We start from the raw sequence: 18,072 nt of genomic DNA on the forward strand, positions 1-18,072 counted from the left end.
TTGCTGCCCAGTAGTTTCAAGCATCTGAACAATCTCATGCTTATTATTATTTGATGATGATGACCCCTTCTTCTTAAACTTCCTGATTCTCCTCTCTCTCTTCTTTGTTTCCCTCTCAGATTTTTTCACCCCTTCTTCTTCAACCGCTGATGATGAAGATTTTGGGCACACTGCGGTTTTGCTGTCGATATTCTGCGACTCATTTTGCAAGTCAGTTTTGGGAGGGCTTGAAGGTGAAAATGGTTGAGTTAAAGAAGGTTCATATGTGGAGTTGGTCAAGATGTTAGTGTAGAACCAGAGAGAGTCTAGATTCTCTGTCACACTTGAACCATCCATGATTCTATTTGTTGGTGAAAGAAATGATGAAATCAAGAACCATATAAGATAGTATAAGTTAGTTTTAGTATTTATTTGATATTTTAAGGTTGTGTAATAAGTACGGTTTTCGTTCCCAATTTGGATGTTTCCTAGTGTCTAAAAAATGACAAACATTTCTGGCTGGTTGTTTTTCTTACTCGTGGTCCAAACTGCCCTTGGGAATCTGAGTTGTGTTTGGGAAGCAAACAAAAAAAATGCTCTCATCACCAAAACTAGCTGCCGCAAATTGTTGCAACTTTACCTCAGCAACTTACTTTCTGGTTTTCGTATCAAATCACCCAAAACCATCAAATGTCTTCTTCACGTTATTAGTCTTTTAGACTCACTCATTACTATTAGTAGTCTTAAATATTTGAGAAAACATGTCATTGGATCCAAATATCTCAAGAGAAATGTGATGCAATTTAGTTTAGTTTACTTTAGATTACATTGCTTACATGGAAAATATCGGATGTGATCCGATTAATTGTAGTTTGGTTCTGATCGATTTATTTAGTTTTTACAAATGCATAAATCCTTACTGATATTTTATAGATCGATTTATTTAGGTTTTACAAGTGCATAAATGCATACTGATATTTTATACATTAACATGTATAACATATCAAAATTAGCATTACGAAGTAACAATAATCATTAATGTTCTTAAAAAAAAAATCAGTAATGTTCTTAATAAACATATCATATAAAATTAAATAATCATATTTAGCTATCTCTCGTTTCAAAGAAGAATGCAAAGTATTTTACATTTGAAAAGATTTGTCAATCGATTGGTTGGTTAGTAATGAGCAATATTTATCGAGGTGAATTCTTAGGGTTTCCGTTGATCATGTACTAAAATTGAAGATGACATAAAATGTGGATAAGAAGTCATGTACTGAAGAAATTGAAGTTTGTATGGTCGAGAGTTTTGTTACTGGTCGTACCACTAAAGTTTACGCGATGATGAAGCTTATGACGATCGAATAAAGGTATTTCTAAAGTGAAGTATCATAGGGAGATGTTCTTTTTTAATATTTTGATGTACATGTTAAAAGAGTAATTTAAGGATGGTCCTGGTCGTTTGATGGATATTTGTTTATTTAAGGGCAAATCAATATAGCGATGAGGCTGACAGAGTCTCCCTCTACTGTATTATGCTAATTAAGGGTTTGAGTCTAAGGATTGTTGACCTATCTTATATCAGAAAGCATTATAAATTATAAGGCTAGTGTCGTTGCAGACTTTGTACAATATGATTCAATAAAGGATTTAAGACGACCACTCATGCGAAACAAGACTCAGATAGACATCCACATGCGTTTAAAGAGGAAATAATGGATCAAGATGCCAAAAGAAGTATAGATTACATTGCAGTTTAGGTATGAGAATTTAGGGAAATTCTAATTTATGTGTGAAGTGTAGATCTTAGGGCGAACTCATAGTGGCCAACAAGAGAAGGCAAAGTCACTAGCTGATGATTGATATAAATGGGAGGAATGCGACATTTACAAAGTGTCATGAGTGAATGTGACATACAATGCGTAATAAATGTATGGAGATCTTAGGGCATAAATAAGTGGACCAGCTTGGGCTGACGACCGAAGATTAATCAAATTGGGAGGAAGGCGACATTTATAGAAAGTGTCATGAGTCAATGTGATGCATAATCAATAATAAATGTGTGGAGTGTAGATCTTAGGGAGGTGTCAAGGGGGACCACATGAGTAGGCAAAATCGGTGGTCGAAGATTGATCAAAATGGAATGAAGGCGAAATATAGAGAAATTGACATGAGTCGATGCGACACACAATACGACACATAATCCGTGATAAATGGGAGGAAGGCAACATTTACAAAATAGTATCACGGATCAATCCATAATAAATGTGATGAATATAGATCTTAGGGGGGAATGAATGGGGCCAATAAGAGCAAGCAAAGTCGGTGGTCGAAGAGTGATCAATATGGGAGAAAGGCGACATCTACATAATCTCTCACGAGTCAATGTGATGCACATATATGTAATAAATGTGTGTATTGTAAATCTTTGGATGGAATCAAGGGGACTTGTAGGAGCCAACGACTCAAGATTGATCAAAATGGGAGGAAGGCGACTTTTATTGAATGTGTCACGAGTCGATGCGATGCTCAATTTGTAATTAATGTCTTTCATATTGTAATTGAGGATTCAGAAAAACAAATGATTTTTAGCTATTTTTTTATGCCAAATTTAGCCTTCATTTAAACTATTTTATTCGCTCTTTTATCGTTTTATTAATATTATTTAAATTATTAATTAAAAAAAGTTAAATTTCATTTCTATACCATTACATAAAGGAAATAACATTTATGGGCTTAATTTTTATTCCAAACGTACGCTTTATATAAACTATTTTATTTACTATTTTCTCGTTTTATGATATTATTAAAATTATATTAATTTTAAAAAAATCATATCACATTAAAACAGGCACACCACCACCACAATAGGAATTTAAATTATTAATTAAAAAATTAGTTAAATTTCTTTAAATTAGGAACAGTACTAATATAATAGGAACAATATTGGAGAATATTAGAACAACTTATTTTAATCTTATTTTTCACAAATATTTGATCCAAAAAAGCAATTTTGTACAAAAAAAAAAAAAAGAAGCAACTTTGTATTGAAAAACATGATATTTAACATGTGTCGTTGATGGCACAAGTTAACAATTGCCATTTTATATATAGTTCACATTGACGTTTCTATCCATTCGATCTTTACATATATCCTCATCATCTTAGCACTTTAGCCGTACAATACGCAAAGCAGAGGGAATCTCGAATGTTCTCTCGTATGGGAGAACTTCCAACCTTTTGAGTTTGCCGCTTCCGAAGCACCGGTAGAAAAAACAACGCCTCTAATCCTCTCCATCTACTCTCTTACGTCGTCACTGTAAGCATTTTCACTTTTTCTTTGCTCTCAATTAATTTAGTGTACCACTGTACTATACCCTTTTGTTTCATACTAAAACCTGAAAATGCCACTTTTAGCCCCTTCATCCTCTTCAGCTCCTTTTTGTTTCTCTCAATTGAACATTTACAATTCAAATTCCATAACAACATTTTCTTGCAATTCCTTCACCCCTTTTCAACATAGAACTGTTCCCCTTTGTAAAACAAGACATATTGGTATGCATCAAAATCTGTTACACAAACACATGTATGCATCAAAATGTATGGAGAATGATCGTGATTTATACACCGAGGAAGGCACAGTGTCCTTTGATTGGGACTATGAAGAAGAAGAAGAAGAAGAAATTGATAAAGATGAAGGGTCACCGTGGGAAGGTGCGGTTATATACAAGAGAAATGCTGCAATCTTACATTTGGAGTATTGCACTACTTTGGAGAGGTTAGGTCTAGGAAACCTTTCAACCGATGTTTCAAAAAATAAGGCTTCTGTTATGGGATTGCGAACTACGAAAGCAGTGAAGGATTTTCCGAATGGGACTCCGGTTCAGATTTCTATTGATGTTACCAGGAAGAAGAAGAAATTGAGGCTTGATGGGATTATAAAAACTGTCATCACGCTTATGTGTAATAGGTATTTTTCTATCATCTTTAACTTCTGTGTTTTTCTTTCATGATTTTACACTGTTATATATTTGTGTTTGTTGCCATAGATTAATCCTTCAGGCCCCAAATGTTAAAATTTCTGTGGTTAAAGTTAAATTGCATTTGCTGTCTATATGCATCTTGAATGTGACTGTATCTAATATCCCAAAAAATGCTGAATAAGAAAGAAGTAGATAACCCCTTGACACCCAAAATTGGTTTCCTCTCCCCTATCCTCCCGTCCTGTTAGTTTTGCTAAAACCATGTAGGAATCATGCTGATCAAAAATAAGTTGAGTTGTTGTATGTGTCTCAAAACATGGAGTAGCCGATTTGTTTTTAGTTTAATCAGGAAAAAGTTATACACCAAACTAGCCAAGAGTTTCTGCTCCATTTCAAACAGCATTAAGAAAAAAAATCCTGCCTACTACAATGAAATACACTTTTGGAGTATTCTTTTTCTCTCTAATTGAAACTTTCTTAATCACTCTCTATTCTTTACATCCGATTTAAAACCAGTTGATGATAAGAGCATAAGCTCGACGTCTTCAGTTACTTTGGATGATTTGCTGTTCCTCCGTAACAAGAAAACATCAGTGTAAAAGATATTATTTCTTTCTCTCTGCATTGACAGCATCCCTTAAAGAAAGTTATAGCTTGTGATTATAGTGGTGACATGAGTGCCCTTTATTTCTTACTCGGTCTGATTTTTAACATCTAAAGCTAAGACTACTAAAGTGCTTGCTTGATTTGACAAAATTGAAAAATTGCAACCTTGTAACCAGTTACAGACATCGTTCCTTGTCTGATTGCCGTGTACTCTATGTCTATATTTTATTACAACCCACTTACCAAGCTATTATGAAGGCTGAACCACTGAAAGCATGAGTTTATTTGATATGAGGAAAATTTATTTTCCCATATATTTAAATAGTCGTGCTAACATTCTTGTACCTGCCTGTGTTGCAATGAATGGTTTCATGTCGCACATCATTTTGAAGACAATATTTAGCCTGCAAGTCAGTTTGCTGGGAACATGTCTCTTAGTTTACCAGTCAGCTTAAGAGTTAAATGGAAAGATATAGGATCGTATGTGCTATTGTGTGCATTCCTTTATTGCTTTTGCGAATGTGAAACTTCAATTTAATGGAGTCTTCTCACCCAGTATCTACTACCTCCATGAAGTTTATCCTTTATAGTATTTTTTTTTTATTAGTGTGAAAAGTTTTTTATTTTTATTTTTTTTTACAAGATTGGGGGGCATGCACCTGACCCAAAAAACCACAAAAACAACCCGAGACGGGTGATACAACAATATAGTACATAAGTGGTATAAAAAACACAGCCCTAAACATTCACTAACACGGACAATCCAGCGAACCCACATGTGAGCGCGAAACCGAATTGCAAAAAGACGTGGAGTGACATTTAGAGCATCAAATAGGCGTATGGATCGTCTGTCAACACAGAAACGATCCACGATCCAACAACTCCCTTCACAACGAAGCAAGCTAAAAGCCCTTTCGGGCCTATCCAACCAAATACGAACCGAAACACGGAGTCGCAAAGGTTTTGTCATCACACAATCCACCAACAGCACATGAAAACCGCGGCAGATACCATCCATAAGGTTCGATAAGACTACTACCGCCAACACGGTGCATCTACGAACCTGGCCCTTTCGAGCAACTTTAGGACAGAACCAAGATCCAAATCTCAAATCCAGGAAAAACCAGGTTCAAGATCAACAAATTAGGTCGAACAACCCTCCAACAATCTTCAGCTTCCTGTATCAAAAACGAAAACAAACAGAAACAGAAATAACGACAAAAAACAAACCGTCGCAAACCCACAAAACAAACAGCCCGCCGGCGGCAAAGATCCGGCGAAACAGTACGGCTGGAACAACAAGATCTTCACCGGCGTGCAAAACTCGACGGAAAGGAAGGCCAAAACAGCAACCCACTAGATCTGAGAGACAAATCCAACGAGTCACACCAGGACCTCGAAAACCCACCAAGGTCGGCGGCAACAGAACCTCCGAGAAACCACCGTGGAGAATCCGAGAGAACTAGTAAAAGGGTGGTACGGAGGGCCTTCCACCACTCATCGCACCACCATCCAAAGATCCTACATCGTGACAAAAACAAATTGGATTTGAGGGAAGAAAAGGAAAGGCGGTGGAAGGAAAAGTTTTTTAGAGAGAGGAGAGAGCGCTTAGTTTTTTAGAGAGAGGAGACGAGTCCTTCTAGTGTGAAAAGTTGATTGTAAGATCAAGTAGAACTGAATCCTTTATAGTATTTATTACTGCTTGCTCATTGATTAGAAGAAAAAAATGATAATAATTAAGGGTATTTTGATAAAGTAATAATTAATGCAGTTAAAAATTTGAAAGAGTCCCTTTAAAAGGAGACAACAATTTTTTTCAAGAGGGTCTTATATTTAGGGACAAAACTAGTACAATATTTCTAAATCTTCTCTGTTTTACATTCAGTCCTTAGCTTCATTGCTGATCTGTGATTGATTCATTGCTGTTGAGAAAACAGTACAAGTGATTTTGTCAATAATGTTATGTAATCATTGATGAGATTCACCTATAAACGGACATACTCCTACATTTTTAACCGGAAGTTGAGTTTGCATTTGATGGTTCTTTTGTCGATTTGATGATTGTTTTGTTTCTACTTTGCACTACATGGAAATGATAAAGTTCATACTACTTTATTAAAATTTGGAGTAATTGATGGCATTTGTTGTATGACACTGAAAGCAAGGATGCAAGAACCAAGCAATTAGTTGTTGGTGTCCTCTTTACATGGAATGTTGCATATCTATTCTATACTGTGTTGGATTTCCCTGTTATATCATATTATATTACGTGTTGGATGTTGCGTATCTATTCTATACTGTGTTGTAGTAAAGGGCAAGATGCAGTTTTAACAATGGAAGTTATGTCTTATCTTATCTTATCACAAGGATTCCATCATATTTTAAACCTTGTGCCAAACACCTCTTAATATTATATCCCTGTTAAACCTGTCCAAATAAACTGTGTATGACATGATACAACTCTTGCTTCCATATTCTCTTCTGCATAACTTACATAAACAGAATGTAGCGCGTACTTCTCTCTCTGTCCACTCTCCATGCTTCATATATTGAGCTATAACTAGAATGAGAGAGAGAGAGAGAGAGAGAGAGCAAAGTGGAGGTTACTAGTGGATGTTCTGTTGTTTATTTGTATCGTAGAGTCTGAGGTTGGGTGATGGTCAATAGACCTTATAGAGGGAAACGCGACGTTTCAGAATGTATGGTGTAACTGGACTTAAATGCTGGTCCAGTTACATATGCTTCCCTCCCAATGTTGTCACCCCCCGAGTTCTATGTTTAACGACTGTTGCTTTTCTTTGGACTTACGGTTGACCCTTCTTGATATGATTGGTTTGTTTTATGATTTTTTTTCTTTCCGGAACAATAGTAATCCATTATCAATCTCAGTTTATTAAAGCTTACACAACGCCAAACCTGATTTTGGTGTGATAATAGCATGTAAGAATTCTTTGGCAGTTGTAGTAACATGATATCTCATGTATGTTTACAACAATTTCTAACAGATTAATTCCCTTTAGGCGTCTAGATGCAATGCATCACAACTACAGTCTTATCCATTGTCCACTTGCTTAGTTGTAGTGTATTTTCCTGGATATTTATTTTATCGTTCTATTATTCTATGAGAATTGAGAGAATGAGGTACTAAAAAGTGTAAACGTGTAGTTTCATGCAAGCACTTGTTGAATAAAGTAACAAACCAAAAGGCGTGGCCGTCAGGCCTAAAAAAATGATATTGGTTGTTCCATATGAAAATAGAAGAAAGAATTGGTTGTTCCATGTGAAAATAAAAGAAAGAATATTCAAACATAGTTCCTTGCATGTTCTATAGTGTCTTATTCCACAGGATAGATTATTTCTTCTACTTTCTTTTCAATCAAAATAACGTTTCAATGTGATTTTCTGTTGAAGGTGTTGCATGCCATCTGCCGAGAGCATATTCTCTGAGTTCTCCCTTTTACTCACTGAAGAACCACCTGTTAATGAACCAGAGACTATGGATTTCGGTGTTATTTTTGGGGAAGACAAAATTCCAACCCTTGGAAAAAGTGGCGATGACGATGAAGATGCACTAATTGATTTGGATGATCAATTATATTTTCCTCCTGAAGAGAAACAAATTGACATTTCAAAAAACATAAGAGACAGGGTGCATCTTGAGATTACAATGAATTCAGTATGTGATTCTGGGTGCAAAGGTGCGTGCCTGAAATGTGGTCAAAACTTTAACACCGGCAATTGCAGCTGTAGCAAAGAGGAAGTAAAAGAGGAAAGCTTTGGCCCACTTGGAAATCTAAGAGAGCAGATGCAATTGTAACATGAATAAGTTCATGTTATGGATTTTCTAGTAAATCAGTAGCTTTTGTGAGTTTGATACACTAACATGTTAAGGCATGCTTAGAGTTTCTTTCATTCATACTCAGGATGTATTCTTTTAGTTACAGCTAGGCCTCACAGCTATCTTTGGAATTCATTTGTATTTTTTTTATTTTGAATAGCAAAATTTATTCTCGTCGAGATAATGCAAGGAGCATAAACTCGCGGATAGCGGGAAAAAAATACAACAATGGTGCCGCAAATATACGGGACACCAACCACCAAAATAAAAAACCCCTAACCATTTGTATTGATAATTGGTAAAGCATTGTCTAAATATCTTTTGCTTAGTTCTTTATAATCAAGTCAAACCCATAGGGTGCTAGAAGGGTGATTTTTTTGGCCCCAAAAAGGTGAATTTTTGCGCCAAAAGGAGTATTTCTCTTCAGATTCAAGTATGCCACACCACTTTCTGAGTTGTTATCCGCTTCACATACTACCATTGACCTCGATTTCCAAGCAATGTAAGACTTTAAAAGTGTATTAGATCAATTGTAGTGCTAGACATTCTTGTTCTGTTAGTGAATCAGATCTTTGGTATCTTGCTTAGTTGGATCATTTATTCTTATATCACATTTGTTGTGAAGCTAACTAAGTGGCAGACAAGTTCGTCAAATATGATTTATGGATGACTCTTTCAAATAATTTTATGTCATTATCTGGTTTTGCCTTCTGAGCATCGATGACCAATAGGGATTTTTTGTGGACATGACCCCTTCATTCTATAAAAAAGACTTAATTGCACTTTTAGTTCCTCTATTGATACTAATGAAAAATGGTCTCTCCTATTTTAAAGTCCAAAAATTTGATCCATATTTTTAATACAAGAAGCAATGGTGTGGTACATTTTTAACCAAAGTGGCATGAAAAATGATGATTTAACAATATCCAAGTATCAGTTTTTTATTTGATAAAGGCCAAAAGGAAGGTTAGGCATCAAAGAGAAACTGAAGCATCCCAACTAGGTTGGCACCCAACAGAAACCTCAATCCTCTACCGCCTTCCTATACATATTATTAAAAAAGGGGAAAAATATGTACGAGGGGGGGGGGGGGGGGGGGGGGGGGGGACTAGGCCAAAACCCTCCGGAAACAAAAAGAAACGACAAGGAAAAAAGACAGAAACATGTTAAGGAAATCTAAAATTAGGCAGACCATGTCTGTCTCTAGCAAAATCAACCGCCAATGAAGCAGGCATAGTATGATACCAAGATGTCACATTTAGGTCGTGACCCGACTCCGCCATAATGTCTGCACAACAGTTCCCCTCCCTGTAAATATGAGAGCAAATAGCAAACAACCCTACCTGCATACAATTATGCCAACAATTCCGCAGTCGAATAGGAACAAGAGAATGATTTTTGAACGCCTTCACCGCACTAGAAGAATCACTCTCAAGCCACAACCTAGTCCAATTGTTTTGGGCAGCAAACTCCATAGCCATTATGAGTCCCGTAATTTCCGCTTCATAGACAGACATCTCTCCGAGGTTACTAGCAAAAGCTCCCATAAAAGAACCTCCAAAGTCACGAAAAATCCCACCACAAGAGGCAATGGAGTTGATTACCGAGCCGTCAGTATTAACCTTGATCCAAGTGATGGTGGGCGGCTTCCAAATAACAATAATAATATCTTTAACACCCCTGTGCGAAGGAACAATCAAGTAGTTCTTCAAAACATTGAGATCAGATGCCACACAATTCCCATTTGAGTTGGTGCCGGACAAAGCAATTAAAGAGGAAATTTTTATCATAGTGTAATGAATTGACACCTTAGCCGAGCTGAAATGAATTAATTTTGCTTTTGCTAAAAAAAAAAATAGAAATGTATTTATCCATATGTGAAAACAATTAATTAAATAATACATAAATAAATTACAATATTGACAATAGAATCTGAAATTAAATTACAAAAATGAATTTTGGTAGTACTTTTTTTCTTTTTAACCATCAAGCAACATATAATGATTTGAGTTGCTTTGTCAAAAATTGGCAAAAACATACAGATCGCCAAACAAAATGATTCTCAGCCGTGGATAAGAATGAATCGAACGCTTCCAAATTCCAATCTCGTTCAATCTAAAATCTTGACGCGGATCGCCACGCTGTCCAAAACGTACAATCGTCAGCCGTCGATAAGATTCAATCCAACGTTCACAATCTCCTTCAATCTAAGATCTTCACGCGGATCGCCACGGTGTCCAAAACGCTCATAGTATATAATCATTCCAACGATTCATCAACTCTCACTTCATCACAATTCAAAATCTTCCGTTTCCCACATTCACACCAAATTCACAGCAACAAATCTAGGGTTTGAAAATGGACGCAAGCACAAAGGCGACGAAGAAAGGAGCTGGAGGAAGGAAAGGCGGAGGACCAAGGAAGAAGTCGGTAACAAGATCAATCAGAGCCGGACTTCAATTCCCAGTCGGAAGAATTGGCCGTTACTTGAAGAAAGGTCGATACGCTCAACGTGTCGGCACCGGCGCTCCTGTTTACTTAGCCGCTGTTCTTGAATATCTTGCAGCTGAAGTTCTTGAATTGGCTGGAAATGCAGCACGTGATAACAAGAAGAATCGGATTATACCAAGGCATGTGTTGTTGGCTGTGAGGAATGATGAAGAGCTTGGGAAATTGCTTACTGGTGTTACCATTGCTCATGGTGGTGTTCTTCCCAATATTAACCCTGTGCTTTTGCCTAAGAAAACTGAGAAAGCTGTTAAGGAGCCTAAATCTCCTTCTAAGGCTAAGAAATCTCCTAAGAAGGCTTAGATTTGTTTCTGATTAGTGTTTATATGATCTGCGATCTAGCTAGGTTTTCTTTTGTATCTGGGAATCAGATTCAATGATATGAATGAATGTTTGATTTAAACTCAGATCTAATTTTTTTTTTTTTTTTTTTCAAAAAAGAAAATCAATGTTTGAAGGAAATATGTGATAATTGATGACTAAATGATTTGATTTTAAAATCGAAAGATCCTTTCAACCAAGGTAGACAATTAAAGGTTCAAAGAGAGCAGTTGACAACGTCTGGTCCAAATTCGGTTTAGAGTTGATTGAATTGTTTTTGGCTTAAGTAACAATATCTTTTTTGTTAGACGTGTAATTAACTATGTTGAATCAATTTAACCGTGATTTTGATATCAAGCCAATTCCAACTTCGTTCCCCCTGTGTTATTAAAACATTGGTACCGTACTACAAAAGCCAAAAGGAGCACATTTCACACCAAAAAAATGGAGTGAATAGCCAAATACCCCCGAAATTGCTTGGCGCGTCAATTACCCCCCCTGTAGTTAACGAAATATCAATTACCCCCTCCCCCCCCCCCCCCGAAATTGATAAACGTTAGTCAATTACCCCCCTCCGTTAATTTCCTCCATCCAACATGCTGATGTGGCAGTTAACTGCCCACGTGGCACTGCCACATGGTCAGAAAAGGCATGCCACGCCAGAGGGGGGTAATTGACTATATTTTCTAATTTTTTTTTTGAAATTTTTTTTTGAACAAAAATATGATTTTTTTTTTCCTTTTGAACAAAAATATGATTTTTCCTTGCAAATTTATGATAATTGATCACTACTATGAATCTTATTCTTTCTATATTCTAATTTATATGACTAATATATGTCACTGTCATTATTATCACTACTATATAATGTGCTTATACAGAGATAATTCTGTCATATAGTTCTGTCATATAGATGTTCTATGCTTATACTGTTCTATGCTTATACTGTCATTATAGGTAGCATACTTAAATGATGATTTCACAGAGATAATTCTGTCATATAGTAGCATACCTTAGTCATAGATTATGAACTTAGACACTGCATGCACCCAGACACTGCAGGCCCATAGCAGAAACACGCCACCAGCCACAAACAGAACTAGCATAACAGGTTCTGTCAAAACATAAGCCCAAATAATTCAAATACAGGGGGGTTTTTGACCATTATTGATAAACTACAGGGGGGTTTTTGACACGAACTTGTTGGAACAATAACAACACAAACAACTTAGAACAATAGCAGCACAAACAGCTTAGCATAATTGCCTCTTACATTTGTTTCCAATACACATAAGAAAATACTTAGAACAACAATACATATTTCATATAACTATTGTGAACCAAGAATTTTAATCAAAACTACCAACATACACAACAATACTATCATGTACTTCAATAAAAATCAACATGCAAAGCTTCCATTATCATTTTCATCATTATTAAGCCCTAAAGCAAGCTTCAATTCCCCCTCTTCTGTCCAAATCGAAACACACCATCAACTTCACCATTTCTGAAATTGTGTTCAAATTAAGCTCAGAAGTGAATGCATGTTTAGTGTGATGTTGATGATGACTTAAATTGGTGTTTAGAAGCAATTGTGGGAGAAAGGAGAAGGAGTTGAAGCTTTAAGAGATTTCAGAATAATCTTTGTGAGTTCCTAGTAGTTTAGATCCTTCCTTAGGGTGGGTTATGTTAGATTGTTACCTGAAATCTTTGATTTGTTGAACAAAATCAAATCATTGTTTTCAATTTCAAAACCTGCCACACAATCAAATACCCCACTGTAGCCAACCCCCCCCCCCCCCCCCCCCCCCCCCCGAAAATGCAGTTTCAATTTAAAAAAAAAATCAGATTTTTTTCAAAAAAAAAATCAAATATAGTCAATTACCCCCCTATGACGTGGCATGACTTTTCTGACCATGTGGCAGTGCCACGTGGCAGTTAACGGCCACATCAGCATGTTGGATGGAGGAAATTAACGAAGGGGGTAATTGACAGACGCTAGACAATTTCGGGGGGGGGGGGGTAATTGATGTTTCGTTAACTACAGGGGGGTATTTGATTCACCTTGCAATTTCGGGGGGGTCTTTGGCTAATTACTCAAAGAAAATGTGACATGTCAAAATGTTTATAATATAATATGCTTGAATAAGCTAAAGATTTGCAAATTAAACCGATAATGTGATTTTGTTGAAAATTTAAAATGTTAGTTTTTTTCCTAAAAAAAAAATGTTAGTTTTGTCAAAAAATGACAGGGAGACATCATGATTCTGTCAAACTCAGCGTTACTTAATCTAAGTAGGATAGAAAATAGGGATGTCAGTGGGGATTTTTCAGAGCGGATCCCCGCGGGGATTCCCCATTCGGTGCCCCATTTTCGGGGAATTTTCCCCTGCGGGGGCGGGGACGGGGAAAAATATTCCCCCGTAGGCACTTCGGGGCGGGGATCGGGAAAATATCCCCCACCCCGTGGATTCCCCCGACCCCGTGAAAATATTGTTATGTCCTTGTGTTTTTAAAAAGCTTTAATATTTTTCGATGGGTTTTTGGACTTTTCATATATGGTTTAATAAAATAAAAAATAAAAAAATGTAAAATAATGGTTTTGGTTGTTATTACTAATCTGTCCTCTTCGCTAAAATGTAAAATAATGTCCTTGTGTTCCATAGCTGTCCAATTCTTCTCACCATGTGACCCTACTACACAAACACATAGATGCAGATCCAGATCTAAGCTTCCCTTCACTGTTTTACGCTTCACTGATCTAAGCTTCCCTTCACTGATCTAAGCTCGACAGATCCAGTTCTTTGTTTTACGCTTCACTGATCTAAGCTTCTCACCAATCTCCAATCTTCGACCCTCACTGATCTAAGCTTTAATTTGCATACGACCTTCACTGTTTCACTGTTTCTCTGATCTAATCTCCAATCTTCTCACCAATCTCCAATCTCCAATCTTCGACCTTCATTGTTTCTTCTTCTATGTTTCGTTTCTTCTATCCTCTTCTTTGTTTTACGTTTCTTCTTTGTTTTCCTGTTGCAGAATTGTTGTGTATAAAACAGCTTTAATTCGGGGAAAAAAAATAATGGGGCACCGCGGGGATCCGTGGGACGGGGATAGGTGAAAATATTCCCCCGTGGCGGGGATCGGGGACGGGGAACAAATACACCGGCGGGGCGGGGATCGGGGAAGTGTCCCCCCGCCCCCGATCCGCCCCATTGACATCCCTAATAGAAAATGATAAAAATTGTAAAATTTATGCACAAAAATGAAATGTTAATCTATAAAGATTAAAGAATCTATATAAACAGGTAACACAAGAAAAAGAATACAAAGCTGAAAGCGAAAGGCTGCAGATTTGGACTGTTTGTTTATTGATCATTCAACATTTTCCACGTGCATCTCTCTTTAGCTTGCATATATGCTTTGCCAATAGTCACGTGACAAATTGCAATTAGAGTTTATTACTAACAAACTTTATTATTATTCAGCTATATCTTGCTCACGTTTTCTTTTTTAAATAATTGTACTTTTTTTTTGGGGGAAAGTATACATCAGTCTGGTTGCATCTTCTCTTCTGTCACAATATTTTTCAAACACAACAATATTCATTTAATTTCTTTTCTCTCTTACATATACTGGAAAAATAGTGACAGGAGGGAATTTCTATCCCTCTATTAATGGTTGAAAATGACCACTAATTTAAGTAGTTGCCACACATCAAAAGGGATTTCTATCCCTTTTATTTCACATAATTTTTTTGATAATGATAGAGAAAATCATGATAGTATAAAACTTGTGTTTGTTTCTATAGCTGCAGCCTTAGAGCCCATGATGGCTCGTTCAGCAGATGCTAGTAATTGTAGCTTCGTTAAAGTCAGTTAATTTTGCTTTGGGACGTGGGTTCCAATCATCCCAGTTTGGTGTAAGGACGTTACAAGAGTACTACTTCAATTATATTTTTATTTTTGCAGGGTTTTAGGATTTTTTTTTATTTAAACTGTCTCATATGACAAATTCTTTAGCTAAGTAAGCAAAGACTAAACCAAGTTTCTGTATTTAGCATCTCAAGCTATTATCATTTGTGAGCAATTGAACATAAAGTAAACCAAGTTTAATTTTCCTCCAATCAAGAATCAACCAAATACTTGGGAGTAGAAGTATTACCTGCCATCAATCTAACCACAACAAACATAGATTATTATCAGACCTATTGAGCCAGTAGATTTCAAATACTGAATTAAATTTCATTCCTTTCTGTCAAAAATTACACATTACAATGGAATGTCAAATTCCAGAAAAAATTGACAGGGAAATAACTACACAGAAAAAATGTTACATTATCCTAAAACTACAAGTATAAACCAAACAATTTCAAGGATATTATTTAGCAAAAATGTATATTTGAGAAAGAAGAAAAAAAAAATTAGATTTATGAAACATGAACTGCATCATCTCATCATCTAACAGTAGAAGCAACAGTTTGTGCCCACAATCTGAGACTATTTTTCATGTCAATTTCATTGTTCATTGCAGGAACTTTCCAATTCACCAAAGGTTTCTCTTTTTTTCTCCAATCATAAACCTCCCAAGCTTCAGAAAGATAAGGTCTTCGAACCAAAGATTCCTCATAAACATCTTCTTCATCTTCTTCTTGTTCTTGTTCTTCTTCATTTTTCTTCCCAAGTCTTTGTAACCCAGGAATAATTTCAACCAAGCTTGAATCTTTATCTTCCTCTGAAAAAACAAAACCCAGATCCATAAACCCTTTTAGCTCTTCAAATTCAAGGTCAGATAAACTCTTACTTTCTCTTTTCTTCTTAACAACCTTGTTCATGTTGTTGTTCTTCTTAGGTAACAAAGTTTGTGTCTGTACTAGGTTGTTTTCATCTTCTGAGTCTGTTACTTCTTTACCTGAATGAATAGTTTGAAGCTTTGAAGGAATTATATTAAGAACAGAGTCTGGTGAAAGAGAATCATGGTTGAAACATGCAATAGATTGGTCACTCATGGATCTGTTATGAACAGTTCGGATCCGTGTGAGTTTTGGTCCTTCATATGATGTTTCATTGTTCTGAGAATCTTTTTCAGAACATGTTGATGTTATTGATGAAGTTGTGTTTCTGTTAAGAATGTTAAACTGAAACCAGAAAGAATCAAAGTGCTTCAAGATAGATTCATGTTCCATATGTAATTGGCGGCGGCTTTGGAAAATCAGAAGAATGAAAAACCTTGTTGCTTGTTAGGCTTAGCAGAAATAATTAGATACCTGAACAATGATGATAATTAAGTATATATAGTCTTCCTTCAAAAAAAAAAAAAAAGTATATATAGTCTATTTTATGACTATATTGCCCTTTGTGTTAGCCTCCAATTACAAAGGAGTCAAACTAATTGTCCACACTTCACTCGTTTTGAATTTGTGACATTTCTTTTTCAAGCGTGTATATAGCTATTTTTTTTTTTTTGAAAAGTTATGACTAACTTTTTTTCGTTACACAAAAAATAGCTAATTTTCCCCTAAAAAAGAAGTTAATTTTGTTATGACTTATATCTATTTTATCACATTTTTTGTTTTGTTATTTATGACATTTTTGCTTTTGGTGGGGTGTATCATATGCTCACAAATATAATGACTAATTCATTGAATCAGATAGAACCATCATGAATGACAAGCTCTTCCTAAGTAACATACTGACATTGTATTTTCAGGGTGGAGTTCGAACCTATGATCTTAGATTTAACTGCAAAAAATCCCTTATCACCTCACCATTTTATTCAAAAAATGGTTCTATCTGATTTAACTTCAAAAAATCCCTTACCACCTCACCATTTTATATATGTGCAAAAAATATTTTATTTTTAGATTATTAACATTTAGATGAGCATGATTGTGTTTAAAAAAAGAGGAATGACCACAAATGTCTATCTTTAATTTTTTGAGTTTTGATAGATTTTCTCCATCCGAGATAATTTATTTGTATCATTGCCGCTGTACACTATAAATGTAGAGACGTCTCTCAACAAAAATTCAAACGGTAATATACTACATTGTAAGAGTTTAATCTATTTTGCTAGATTCGACTGTCGTTTGGTGATTAATATCTATCTTATCTCATAGATACCTACACATAGGGGTGGGAATGAGCCGGGCCGAGCCGAGCTTTGCTTAAATAGGCTAGGCCTAGTTGAAAAAGCTAAGGCCTAAGCCTTGGCCTTTTACCTGTCAAATGCTTTATTTTAAGCCTGGCCTGACCTTTTTAAAAGTCTGGTCTGGTCTATTAGCTTGTTTAAAAGCCTAGTTTGTGTTACAAATTTCAAACAGAGTCTGTTCATCAATTTTTTTTTTCCTTTCAATTTGTGCAACGTACTTAATATAGAGATAAAACATTAATTAGATACAGATTAAACTAATGAAACACAATTGTAAAATTTATAGATGGATAGAAACTCAAGAATAATCATGTCTTATAACAGCAAAGATTTCAATTTCAAACTTAATCTAATAACTATATTGACCTTAGGCATATTAGTAGCAAGCCTTAATAGTTCACACAAATATATATAAATATATTAATAGCAATGTCATACAAAATAATAATTGTGGTATGAGAATTTGAAGGATCAGTAATTCTTTTTGATATATATATATATATATATATATATATATATATATATAATATAATATAATATAATATAATATATATGGAAAAATGTAATATACTCGTATACGGGCCGGCCTGGTAGGCTTGATAGACTTTTTTATAAGCCTAAGCCTGACCTAATTAAATTAATAGACTTTTTAAAAAGCTGAAGCTTGACCCATTTATTAAACGA

General features: G+C 35.6%; 3 protein-coding genes across 3 annotated transcripts; 2 read left to right on the top strand and 1 right to left on the bottom strand.

The window, feature by feature from the left end:
* Nucleotides 1-3,159: 3,159 nt before the first annotated feature.
* Nucleotides 3,160-8,587, top strand: LOC146933360 (BTB/POZ domain protein, putative (DUF177)). The gene is made up of 2 exons (XM_085705156.1): nucleotides 3,160-3,949; nucleotides 7,980-8,587. Exons 1-2 carry the CDS (start codon nucleotides 3,384-3,386, stop codon nucleotides 8,383-8,385), a joined length of 972 nt encoding a protein of 323 aa, XP_085561282.1. The 5' UTR covers nucleotides 3,160-3,383; the 3' UTR covers nucleotides 8,386-8,587.
* A 2,103-nt stretch (nucleotides 8,588-10,690) lies between these two features.
* LOC146933361 (putative histone H2A.3) lies at nucleotides 10,691-11,321 on the top strand. Its single transcript, XM_085705157.1, has one exon. The coding sequence runs from the start codon at nucleotides 10,765-10,767 to the stop codon at nucleotides 11,215-11,217; it is 453 nt and encodes a 150-aa protein (XP_085561283.1). The 5' UTR covers nucleotides 10,691-10,764; the 3' UTR covers nucleotides 11,218-11,321.
* Nucleotides 11,322-15,461: 4,140 nt separating this feature from the next.
* On the bottom strand, nucleotides 15,462-16,508 carry LOC146933362 (uncharacterized). The gene has a single exon (XM_085705158.1). The coding sequence runs from the start codon at nucleotides 16,421-16,423 to the stop codon at nucleotides 15,695-15,697; it is 729 nt and encodes a 242-aa protein (XP_085561284.1). The 5' UTR covers nucleotides 16,424-16,508; the 3' UTR covers nucleotides 15,462-15,694.
* Nucleotides 16,509-18,072: the final 1,564 nt, after the last annotated feature.

The sequence above is a fragment of the Medicago sativa genome, chromosome 4 (genome assembly GCF_051527215.1).
Source record: "Medicago sativa cultivar Bolivia chromosome 4, Bolivia_mono, whole genome shotgun sequence".
In the NCBI taxonomy this organism is placed as follows: domain Eukaryota; kingdom Viridiplantae; phylum Streptophyta; class Magnoliopsida; order Fabales; family Fabaceae; genus Medicago; species Medicago sativa.

Coding starts and splice junctions, on each gene's coding strand:
- LOC146933360 (XM_085705156.1), top strand. CDS start 3,384: ATGCCACTTTTAGCCCCTTCATCCTCTTCAGCTCCTTTTTGTTTCTCT. Junction 3,950..7,979: donor ATCACGCTTATGTGTAATAG/GTATTTTTCTAT, acceptor TTTCTGTTGAAG/GTGTTGCATGCCATCTGCCG.
- LOC146933361 (XM_085705157.1), top strand. CDS start 10,765: ATGGACGCAAGCACAAAGGCGACGAAGAAAGGAGCTGGAGGAAGGAAA.
- LOC146933362 (XM_085705158.1), bottom strand. CDS start 16,423: ATGGAACATGAATCTATCTTGAAGCACTTTGATTCTTTCTGGTTTCAG.